At 39.3% G+C, this 12681-nt stretch overlaps 1 protein-coding gene across 1 annotated transcript in view; it reads left to right on the top strand.

Moving 5' to 3' along the window:
- The window catches only part of AVEN (apoptosis and caspase activation inhibitor), a 176791-nt gene that overhangs the window by 29136 nt on the left and 134974 nt on the right, over positions 1 to 12681 (top strand). Inside the window, exon 2 of the mRNA XM_036082602.2 lies at positions 11407 to 11584. Within this exon, the coding sequence (XP_035938495.2) occupies positions 11407 to 11584 (178 nt within the window). The remainder of the gene's footprint in view (positions 1 to 11406; positions 11585 to 12681) is intronic.

Below are 12681 nucleotides of genomic sequence, written 5' to 3'. Positions count from 1 at the left end.
ACACATTAGAGAGAATGATTTATTTTACTAAGATTTTGCTCAGTCAAGAGACATGTTTGCAAAAGCACTGGGTTGCATTCTAGACAGATTTGTCATTCTGCTTCTGCTGTGAAGTGAGACCTTGGGCAAGTCCTTTTCTGAACCTCCTCTCCTCTTTAAAACCTCAGGGCTTAAACCAGATGATCTACATGGATGCTTTAAGAGAGAGAGTATTGTTTCAACCAAATTTTCAATTTGCCTCCATGGATTGATATCGTAGAGCAAGCTTGCAAAGGTTATCAGTAAGAAGTTCTATTCTAAAGGTAGGAAAGGACATTGTCTAGTAGTGAAACCTCTATTCTGAGGCTTGGAGAAGACTAGATGATTTCATTAAAAAAAAAAAAAATCAAGACTCTATTGACCCTAGGGACACTGGCTGGTTCAGTCAGAAGAACATGTGACTCTTGACCTTGGGGTCATGAGTTCGAACCCCATGTTGGGTGTAGAGATTACTAAAGAATAAAAAAAATAAATGAAACTAAAAAAAAACCCCGCTGAATTTCTTAAAAAAAAAGTCTATTGACCCTATTGTGTGCATTGGATAAAGCACAATAGCAAACAAAAGAATTGTATATGACAATGCAATCCTTTTAAGTGTTGCTAGAATAAATAGTGGTCAGGTTGTAGAGTTTTCAATCCTTTTAGAGCTTCTGAATAAGGCTTACTGAAATCACTTATCTTGATAATTACATTTTATTAAAATTGGTAGCTACATAGTAACAGGAACATTGCATGAAAAATCTTAAGTGAAAAATGTCCCCAAATAGCTGGTGAGAAGGGACTTTTTCTTTTCAAGATTTTATTTATTTCTCAGAGGGAGGGGGCACAAGCAGGGGGAGGGGCAGAGGCAGAGGGAGAAGCAGACTCCCTGCTGAGCAAAGAGCCCGATGTGGGACTCAATCCCAGGACCCTGGGATCATGACCTGAGCTGAAGGCAGACGCTTAACAACTGAGCCACCCAGGCACCCACAGGGTCATTTTTTTCTATTTGATTTTTCTTTCTCTCTCTTTTTTCTTTTTTTTTTTAAAAGACCTTATTTATCCATTTGAGGGAGAGAGAGAGAGAGCACGAGAGTGGGGTGAGGGGCAGAGAGAAAAGCAGGCTCCTCGCTGAGCAGGGAGCCCCATGCGGGACTCGATCCCAGGACCCTGGGATCATGACCTGAGCCGAAGGCAGACGCTCAACGACTGAGCCGCCCAAGCACCCCTCCGGCTGCTATTCTCAGTGGCCCTGCACACCTCCTTCTGAGCGCCCGTTGTTTGTTTTGGGATTCTCAGGTCTGTCAGATGTCCCCCTGACTCCCTCTGCTTCCTTTGGTCGGCACAGGTACCATGCAGGACTTGTGATTGTTGGTTTGTTCCTACTTGCCCATGTTTGGGGCTTTGTGGAGAGAGCTTGCCGCCTAGGTTTGTATGGATGTATTCCATGGAGTTTTGATCATGCTATCCTAGTTGCTCTGTGTGGTTTTTATGGGGCATTGGGGAAGACTAAAAAACCATGCCGTTGCTGTTACCATCTTCCCACTGACCTCCCTGGGTTTTGTTTTGAACAACTGTTATCCCTTGGTTACAAGCATCTTCTTTGCTAATTCTCTTGGAGCCTGGGAACTGCCTTCCAGCAGGAGATAGCGGGTGCTTATTTCACTAGACTAATCTCAGGCCACATGTCCACAGCTAAATTCAGCTGGAGCTGAATTATATGGTTCCTTCAACCTGAAATGCCTTCCTCCTCCTCCTCTCTGGCTCGCAAGGCTGTTCCTGAAGATGTCTTCCATCTCTCTCTCTCCTCCATTGCTGCTGCTTTTTCGGTGCTCTTATAACATCTTAGGAATGCACATGCACGCATACCACGCTTCTTAAAGTATATGTTTGCTTCTCTGATTTCTTCATAGGATTCTGGGTTCATAAGGCACAAGATCTTGTCTGATTTGTGTTTGTACTCCCAGTGCCTGAACTGGTGACTGATACTCCATAACTACTTAGTCATGGAGGGGCACCTGGGTGGCTCAGTTGGTTAAGCGTCTGCCTTCGGCTTGGGTCATGATTAGGATGGAGCCCCACATTGGGCTTCCTGCTCCACGGGGTGTCTGCTTCTCCCTCTGCTTGCAGCTCCCCCTGCTTTTGCGCTCTCTTTTTCTCCCCCTCTCTCTGTGTCAAATAAATAAATGAAGAAATCTTGAAAAAAAGTTGTTGAAGGAATGTTGGCAATAGTGTAGGAATGTTTGCAAGAAACAAAAGCAGTCCTCTTCAGATATATTGTAGGGACAGATAGATGGAAGATAAGTGCCATTTAAAGTTATATTTAAAGGAAGAAATGTGTCCAGAGAAGGAACTAAAAGTACAGGTCCTTTTTAATTTTAATTTTATTTTCAAAATTTGTGATGCAGAGATGGCGGCAATGGCCTAATCACTCCTAGCGAGTTCATTTCAATTATAACAACTCAAAAAGGTGGTGGGGCATTTAAGAAATGTAGAACAAACAATAATGTTTAAGGAATGGGCAGTTTGTGCTTATGAAGGATGCCATATGGTTAATTCGGGTGGAAGGCATCATCACAGGCTCAGGCATAGGGTCGACTGGCCCAGTGTGATTTCTACCTGATCTGACTTGAGGGCAGAGGGTGCACCAGGGCTATTCGGGTTCCTTCTAGTTCAATAATTGTTTCCCTGTTAACTAAGTTCTCTCCCTCTGTTGACTTGAGAGTTTGGGGAGTGTCTTAAAGTTGGCCAGATAAACGACAGCTATTTAATGGTCTGTGCGTTTTCTGGAAAGTGGAAGGTGATGATATTAAAACCCCAGTGACCAAGGAAACCAGTCCTGTGCTGGTGGATAAGAGGAGTGAAAATTTAACTGAGACCATGAAAAGAAAATCTGGCCATTAAGGCCATGCACTGAAATCCCGGGGAAGAGGAAGAAGAGGCACGTGCACTGACCTATCACTTGCCCCCTTAGGAGAAAGTGACCTATCAGCAGCTGTGGTCAAGGGGGGTAAGGTTCGTACACTAAGCTTGCCCAGGAATGCTCAGAGTCTACGTGCAGCCCTCCTATCAAGGTTGATATTTTTGTATATATAAAATCTTTTAATTAAATGACTTAACTAAGAAAAGTTTTTGCTTGAAGTCCTCTTAGTAGTATCTCTGGTTATTGTGTGTGTCAATAGATTGACAAAGCAAAATGCTTTTTTCTAAATCAGAACCACACCAAAAAGCAGGTGGTCTTTATGGTTTCATTTAGTGCCTTCTTTATTAGAAAAGTTGTTGATGTTTACCTAATTCATGGAATTTTACCTGGAGGTTGGGACTTGCAAGGTTGATTAATTTGGTAGTTTTTAAAAAATATTTATTTGAGAGAGAGAGCAAGCGCACAAGTGGGGGGGACGGCAGAGGGAGAGGGAGAAGCAGGCTCCCCGCTGAGCAGGGAACCGGATGGGGCTGGATCCGATCCCAGGACTCTGGGATCATGACCGGCGCTGAAGGCAGATGCTTAACTGACTGAGCCACCCAGGCGCCCCTAATTTGGTAGCTTTTAAAACCTTTTCTTAGTCTGGGGGTGTCTGGGTGACTCAGGTGGTTGAGTGTCTGACTCTTGGTTTTGGCTCAGGTCATGATCTCCGGGTTGTGGGATCGGCCATGTGTTGGGTTCAGTAGGGAGTCTGCTGAGATTTTCTGTCTCCTCCTGCCCTTCCACTCCCCCCCCCCAAACAGATAAATAAATCTTAAAAACAGACAAACAAACAAACCTTTTTTAGCCTGAATTCTTACATGAAGTTCAAGTTGTAAAGCAGATAAAATGCATGAGACTGATTCTATTGCCACTTACCCCTCTTTTCCACAAGGACCCCATAAAAGGACTTCCAAAAGTATAGTGTGAAATCACCATTTAGTCCTATGAAAGTTACTGCAGTCTAATTTCCAAACTACCCTTAAATTATGGAAGCATAAACTCTCAAGGTCTTTACAGTAAGCTATCCCATACTCTAGCTCTTGTACGGACTACCAGCAAATGGTAATTACCTCTCAGTGCCTTCTCTTTTTAGCCAACTCTCAGAAACAAAATAACACAGGTGAGAAAGATATAAAGACTTGGAGAAAGAAAGATAAGGGGGCACCTGGGTGGCTCAGTCGTTAAGTGTCTGCCTTCAGCTCAGGTCATGATCCCAGAGTCTTGGGATCGAGCCCCATATCGGGCTCCCTGCTAGGCAGGAAGCCTGCTTCTCCCTCTCCCACTCCCCCTGCTTGTGTTCCCTCTCTCGCTGTCTCTCTCTCTCTCTGTCAAAATAAATAAAATCTTAAAAAAAAAGAAAAGAAAAGAAAGCTAAGGACTGGAGGGGCTCCTGGCTGGTTCAGTTGGTAGAGCATGCGATTCTTGATCTTGAGTTGTGAGTTCAAGCCCCACATTGGATGTAGAATATTACTTAAATAAACTTAAAGAAGGTAAGGACTGGGGATGAGTGAAGAGGTCCGGCAGAAGTGTCACTGAGCAGCTACTTAAGAGGATTGGGATACCATTTTCTCTGTTCTCAGATTCCTTTGTCCCCTCTTCTTTCCCATATACTGATCACAAGGAAGGACAAGAAAACAAGCTGTTGGTAATTCTCTTGCTAGAGAAACATCTGAATTTGAGGATGATTTGGACCACTTTTTTCCCATTCTTACTGGCTAGAGTATTTTGGAGCTCAAATACTGTGTACATTGTTCTGGGCTCAGTAGATAATGTAGATATATATGCCATATATTGCATTTCAAATATGCTCATGTTTTAATGTATATTTAATACACAATGGCAAATGGAACCTCCTTATTAGTTTACCTGTATATTAGGTATATAGTGTATATATGCATATTTTTATTCAATTTTTAATTGAAATTTAGCTTCTTGAAATGCTACATAAAAATTATTTTTGCTAGCATACTTATTTTTTTTAACTAACAGAGGTACAGGTCTGTGATTCATCAGTCTTATATAACACCCAGTGCTCATTACATCACATGCCCTCCTTAATATCCATCACCCAGTTCCCCATCCCTTCACCCCCTCCCCTCCAGCAACCCTTAATTTCTTTCCTATGATTAAGAGTCTCTTATGGTTTGTCTCCCTCTCTGGTTTCATCTTGTTTTATTTTTTCCTCTTTTCCCCTATGATCCTCTGCCTTATTTCTTAAATTCCACATATCAGCGAGATCATATGATTTTCTTTCTCTGATTGACTTATTTCACTTAGCATAATACCCTCTAGTTCTATCCACGTCGTTGCAAATGGCAAGATTTCGTTTTTTTCATTTTTTGATGGCTAATATTCCATTGTGTGTGTGTACACACACACACACATCTTTATCCATTCACCTGTCGATGGACATCTGGGCTCTTTCCAAAGGATGGCTATTGTGGACATTGCTGCTATAAACATTGGGGTGCAGGGCTAGTACACTTTTCTAATACCAAAAGCTGTCACTGAACTCTTTAATTATGATGGTTTATAATTTTTTCTATCATTAAAAATAATTTTTTAAAGTAGTGAAGTATCAGCTGCTACTGATAAAAAATGGCCTGATTAGGGTTATAAATATAAAAGTTGGCAATTAGACTATCAAGTAATGATCTATTTTAAAGCTTGGTAACAATTTAAAATTCTAAAGTTAGGCAAATTAATATAATTTTCCAGTTTTACACATTGTAACATTTTTGGTTGGATATATTTGACATTATTACCTAATTTTACTGCAGTTAGCTCTCCGTGACTTTCTGTTGGAAGGTTTCCTTAAATGTTTTCTCTCGCCTATCTTTCTATCCCACCTGTTCCCATTTATGGTGTAATTACGTTTTGTAAGGAACACAAAAAAATGTGTGATTGACTGTTTTCTGACCTTCTTATTAGGTTCAAAGCAGGAAAACCTTTTCCACACCCCTATACTCCAGCAGAAAGTAAACAAGGACCTTCAAAAGTTAGGTTTTTGAGTATTAAAGGCTTTACATAGGCTCTTGTTTAGTTGTCATGTGCTACTGGTAACTTCTGAAGTTTTATTGGCTTATCTGAGGGCTCTTCATGAAAAAATCTTTTTTTTTTTTTAATGATTTTATTTATTTATTTGAGAGAGAGAGAGAATGAGAGAGAGCACATGAGAGGGAGGAGGGTCAGAGGGAGAAGCAGACTCCCTGCTGAGCAGGGAGCCCGATGCGGGACTCGATCCAGGCACTCCAGGATCATGACCTGAGCCGAAGGCAGTCGCCTAACCAACTGAGCCACCCAGGCGCCCGAAAAAATAATCTTTAAATATTTTCTCTTGGCAGATAGTTGCTCTTTTGAAAGAAAAGGTAAGAGGAAATTTAAAAAACAGTGTTGCCCAAACATACTGTTCATAGACTGGCCAGTTAAATTAAGTAGATTAATTTCATGTAAATTATTGTTGTTATTAAATAGCAGTATGGCTGTGGTGAGTAAATCTTTTTATTGGTTCTGTGGTGCATATGGTAGCTTTGGTTGTTCTATCCATCATTGAAAGCGGGGTATTGATGCCTCCACCTACTGTTGTTGAACAATTTCCCCCTTCAATTCTGTCCGTGTTCGCTGCATATATTGTGGGGCTTGATTATTAGGAGCATGTTATAGTTGTCACATCTTTATGCTAAAGTGACCCTTTTATCATTGTATAATGTCCTTCTTTGTCTCATAATTTTGCCTTAAAGTTTATTTTATCTGATACTTGTGTCAGCACTCTGGCTCTTTTTTACGTACTGTTTGCATACAGTATCTTTTACCATCCAATACTTTATTATAATATTTGTCTTTGAATGTGTCTCCTGTAGACAGCATATAGTTAGATCTAAAAACATCCATTTTGCTAGTCCCTCTTTTGACTGAATTGTTGAATCTATTCACATTTAATGTTGCCGTTGATATAGTTGGATATTTATGTCTGCTACTTTATTTTTTGTTTCCCATATGTCTCATGTAGATTTTCTTCCTTTATTCCTCCTTTGCAGTTTCTTTTGCATAAATATTTTTAATGTAACATTTAAATTCCTTTAGGGGCGCCTTGGTGGCTCAGTCATTAAGCATCTGCCTTCGGCTCAGGTCATGATCCCAGGGTCCTAGGATTGAATCCCATGTCGGGCTCCCTGCTCGGTGGGAAGCCTGCTTCTCTCTCTCCCACTCCCCCTGCTTGTGTTCCTGCTCTCTCTCTCTCTCTCTCTCTCTCTCTCTGTCAAATAGATAAATTAAAAAAAAAAATCTTTAAATTCCTTTAGTGATTTTTTTTTTTTTAAGTCATTTCCTTAGTGGTTGCTCTAGGGTCTACTATATACATTTTAACTTATCAGAATCTGCTTCAGATCTGTAGTAGCTTAGTGAGATATAGGAACATTACTCCTATATAGCTCTATTCCCCATCCCCCTTTTTGTGGTATGATTGTTACACATATTACATCTATAGGTTGCAAAACCAATAATACAGGGTTACCATTATTATGTTATATAATTCTGTCTTTTAAAGAATGAGAGAGGAAAGAAGAATAAGCATATATTTATTGCTTTTGTTATACTAGCCTTCTTATTTCCTATTCCTAGTTTTGTTCATTTGTTTGTGTGTGTTTGAGTTCCCGTACGGAGTCGTTTCCTTAGTGCAATACAGTTTAGCTCCCACCCACTTCCTTTGTGCTGTTATTGGAAAATGTTTTGTTGGACCCATAACATATGGAAATATAATTATGCACATATTGTTTTAAATTGCTTTTTAAAATCCATTATGGGAGGAGGGACTGTATCAAATATGATTTGCAAATATTTTCTCCTATAAGTTGCCTTTTCATTTTTTTAAATTAAGTTTTTTATTTTAATTCCACTATAGTTAACATACAGTGTTATATTAGTTTCTGGTGTACAATATAGTGATTCAACAATTCTATACATGACTCAGTGCTCGTCATGATAAGTGTATTTTTAATCCCCATCACCTATTTCCCCCTCCCCCACCCACCTCCCCTCTGGTAGCCATCAGTTCTCTATAGTGAAGAGTCTGTTTCTTGGTTTGCTCCCTCTCTCTCTTTTCCCCTTTGTTCATTTGTTTTGTTTCTTAAATTCCATGAGTGAAATCATATGGGATTTGTCTTTTACTGACTTACTTAGCTTAGCACAATCCTCTTTAGCTCCATCTGTATTACCACAAATGGCAAGATTTCCTTCTTTTTTATGGCTGAGTAATACTCCATTTTATCATCTTCTTTAGCCATTCATCTATTGATGGACACAGGCTGCTTCCATAATTTGGCTATTGTAAATTATGCTGCAATAAACATGGGGCGCATGTATCCCTTTGAATTAGTGTTTTTATATTTTTTTTGGGTAAATACCCAGTAGTGTGATTGCTGGATCATAAAGTAGCTCTATTTTTAATTTTTCGAGGAACCTCTACTGTTTTCCAGAGTAGCTGCACCAGTTTGCATGCCCACCAACAGTGCATTAGGGCTCCTTTTTCTCCAAATCCTCACCAATAGTTCTTGCTTCTTGTATTTTTGATTTTAGCCATTCTGACAGCCATTCTGAGGTGATCTCATTGTGGTTTTGATTTGCATTTCCCTGATGGTAAGTGATGTTGATACCTTTTCATTTTGTTGATGGTTTCCTTTGCTGTACAGAGGCTTTTTAGTCTGATATATTCTCACTGGTTTATTATTTTGTTTTGTTGCCTTTGCTTTGGTGTCAAATCCAAAAAATTGCCAAGACTGATGTCAAGGAGCTTACTCCCTATGTTTTTCTATTAGCAGTTTTATGGTTTCAGGTCTTACACTCAAGTATTTAATCCATTTTGAGTTAACTTTTGTGTATGGTGTGAGATAGTGGTCTGGTTTCATTCTTTTGCATGTGGCTGTCCAGTTTTCCCAGCACCACTTTTGAAGAGACTGTCCTTTTCCCATGGTGTACCCTTTGTCATAAATGGACCGTATGTGTGGGTTTATTTCAGGGCTGTCTATTCTGTTCCATTGATGTGTCTATTTTTAGGCCATTGGCATACAGTTTTGATTACTACAGCTTTGTAATATAGTTTGCTATCAGGAAGCATGATGCCTCTAGCTTTGTTGTTCTTTCTTAAGCTTGCTTTGGCTATTCAGGGTCTTTTGTGGTTCCATACAAATTTTCAGGTTGGTTTTTTTTTTTTTCTGTGGAAAATGCCATTGGAATTTTGATAGGGATTGCATTGAATCTGTAGATTGTGTTGAGATTATAGATTTTTTTAAAAAAGATTTTATTTATTTATGAGAGAGAGAGCACACACACGAGCATGTGCATGAGTGGGGAGGGGGAGAGGTGCAGAGGGAGTTGGAGAAGCAGGTTCGATGTGGGGCTAAATCCCAGGATCATGACCTGTACAAAGGCAGATGCTTAAACAACTGAGCCACCCAGGTGCCCCTAGTTATAGATATTTTAACAATATTATTATTATTATTATTATTATTATTTTGAGAGGAAGGGAGAGAGAGAGAGAAAAAACAGGAATGGGAGGGAGAGAGAGCATCTTAAGCAGGCTCCAGCTCAGAACGGAGCCTGATGTGGGGATTGATCTCATGACTCTGAGATCATGACCTGAGCTGAAATCAAGAGTTAATTGGTTAACCAACTGAGCCACGCAGGCGCCCTTTAACAATATTCTGTTGATCTGTGAGCACAGACTATCTTTAAGTTTGTGTCTTCTTTAATTTTTTCCATCAGTATCTTATATTTTTCAGTATACAAAATTAACGTACTAATATTGTAATGATGTTGTTAACATAATAATGATGCCTCTATGGTTTTCACATTGTTTTCATCAGTATTTTCCTTATTCTATTCTTTCTATCTTGGGACTTTGCATATTTTGTCCCAGATCTTTGCAAAATGAACCAAACACAAAATCTCTAGGAGTTTTTAAGATACACCTTTCTCTAAGTTACATCAAATGTCTTCTAAGCTTTATTACTTTTTACTACATTTTTTAAACTTTCAAAATACTTATTTTTAAAAATGAATTATTTTAAAAACTAATCCCTAAAATTGGAAAAAAAGCTGTATATCAGATTTTTGTGCAACACCTAGAAATGATTTATTTCCAGTGACTTTATTTTTTTGAATGTATCAAATTTATATTTAGCTTATTGTCTTCCAGAAATGAAAGATGAGGATTTAATTAACTTTTACAAACATTCTCTCTTCTCTCCCACCTCTTCCTCCTTATGATATTTTATGTATTATCATTTTTATTTGCTTATTTATCTTTAATTACTTATAATAATATACTTATGCCTCAGTTTCTTATGTAGCAGTTTCAATTTTCTCAAGCCACATTCTTGGGCATAAAAAGGACTAACTTCATTTCTGTAACTAAAAGATCCCATTGCACCAGCTGGCAAAAACCTTAATCATTACCAATTCCAAGCAAACTTGGTCATTTGACATGTAAACTTATATAGGTCAGATTTCATTCCTCCCTCCCCTACGTTCATGAGAGTGCAGGTTGTTTCCGAGGTATTTATGTGGTGCCAAACTCTGGGAGTAGGTAGGCTTTGAAATGGTTGATTTTTTTTTTTTCTTTCAAGATTTTACTTATTTATTTTAGAAAGAGAGCGAGAGAGGGAGAGCTTGAATGGTGGGGAGGGCAGAGGGAGAGGGAGAAGCAGACTCCCTGCTGAGCAGGGAGCCCAATGCGGGGCTGTATCCCAGGACCCTGAGATCATGACCTGAGCCAAAGGCAGACGCTTAACCAACTGAGCCACCCAGGTGCTCCTGAAATGGTTGATTTCTATCCTAAAGTCCTCTAAGTTTAAGACTCGTATAGCCTTGATTATTTGAATAAGATGAAACAACTATTTAAAAAGGATACACTGGGGTAGACGTTAGCCCTATCAGTTACACAAAATTTTAGGCAGGAACTTGCCAGATTTCCTTTACAAAGCTAAAGGAAAAGCTTATTCTGAAAGTACATTCTGGTATAATGGGGTCCTTTTGAAATACTATTTAGTATCCTCGGAGAACTTGGTCTATAAATGTGCTCTTGGGGCGCCTGGGTGGCTCAGTTGGTTAAGCGACTGCCTTCGGCTCAGGTCATGATCCTGGAGTCCCAGGATCTAGTCCCGCATCGGGCTCCCTGCTCAGCGGGGAGTCTGCTTCTCCCTCTGACCCTCCCCCTTCTCATGCTCTATCTCATTCTCTCTCTCAAATAAATAAATAAAGTCTTTAAAAAAAATATATATATATATATATATATATATAAATGTGCTCTTTATTGTGATACCGGTATACTATTTTTTTGTTTGTTTGTTTGGTTTTACTTTACTGCTAAGGCTGCTAAGGTCAAAGTTTCCACTGCTTGTGTATTGATTTGTCTCTAATGATTGCAGGTTGAAGATGACAGTGATGCAGAGACCTATGGAGAAGAGAATGAGGAACAGGGAAATTATTCTAAAAGAAAGATAGTCTCTAACTGGGATCGATATCAAGATATTGAAAAAGAGGTCAATAATGAAAGTGGAGAATCACAGAGGGGGACGGACTTCAGTGTTCTCCTCAGCTCAGCAGGTATGAATTCCAGTTGCATGCATATGGTGTAGTGCTCTGAAAGTTGCACAGACCTTTTATTTATGTTCCTTTTAAAACCGCATTGTAATAACTAGCAGTTCATTTTGTCCTTTGGATTTTAAATTCAAGTAAAGGACAGTGTATCTGATGGCTTGCAAGGAAGAAAGATGGTTCCTTAACAGGAAGCTAGGGATTCCATGTCCTGATGTAGAAGGATTTAAGTCCTGGTTGAAATGGATAAAAGGCTTTATGGAAATGAAAAATGCTGAACTATGCCCCTCTAAATTGGGTAGTCTGAAAATAGAAGTGTTTTCTTTGAATTCAGAGGAATCAATATTTATGTTTGTACAAAGCTTTACCAAGCTTCTAGAATATGTGTTCTTTCCTCTTTTATAGCCAGGAATATGCATATTAGGATATGCACATAGTAGAGACCGGTGTACCTGAACGTGAAAACTTTTCTGTTTTGCTTTTGGACAGTGTTCTCTATCAATAAGGTGCAGTACTCTTTCCTTCTCTGGCCAGCTGTTTTTGAAGATAGACTCCACCCTGAGTGATGTGCCGCTGTGCGAAGCTGGAGAGTAGGAGAGTAGGGACAGGAAATAATGGAGCAGGGCTGGTTGGATAGATGTCTACTCTCTACTAGGCTGTGGCATGAGGGTTGAAAGGATGAATGGCGGATGGATTAGTGGTTTTCAGGGGTTAGGGATGGGGGAGGTGGATGTGGTTATAAAAAGGTAACATGAAGTATCCTTGTAGTGCTGCTACTGATCATTTTCTTGATGGTGGTGGTAGATACACAAACCTACACAAGTGATAAAATTGTTGAGAACTTAAGACACATACACACAAGTGAGTACAGATAAAACTGGGGAAATCTGAACAACCTTGGTGGGTTATATCAATGTCAGTATATCAATATTCTAGTTGTGATATGATACTATGGTTTTGCAAAATGTTATCATTGGGGGAAACTGGGTCAAGTGTACGTGAGATCTCTATTGTTTCTTACAAGGATTATGTGAGTCTACAATTAACCTCAATAACAAAATATTATTAGGTCCAAAAAAATTTAAAGGATGAGGTAAGAAGCAGAG

This window comes from Halichoerus grypus, chromosome 8 (genome assembly GCF_964656455.1).
Source record: "Halichoerus grypus chromosome 8, mHalGry1.hap1.1, whole genome shotgun sequence".
In the NCBI taxonomy this organism is placed as follows: domain Eukaryota; kingdom Metazoa; phylum Chordata; class Mammalia; order Carnivora; family Phocidae; genus Halichoerus; species Halichoerus grypus.
The sequence above is the reverse complement of the archived record's forward strand: the minus strand, read 5'-3'. Positions and strand labels throughout refer to the sequence as shown.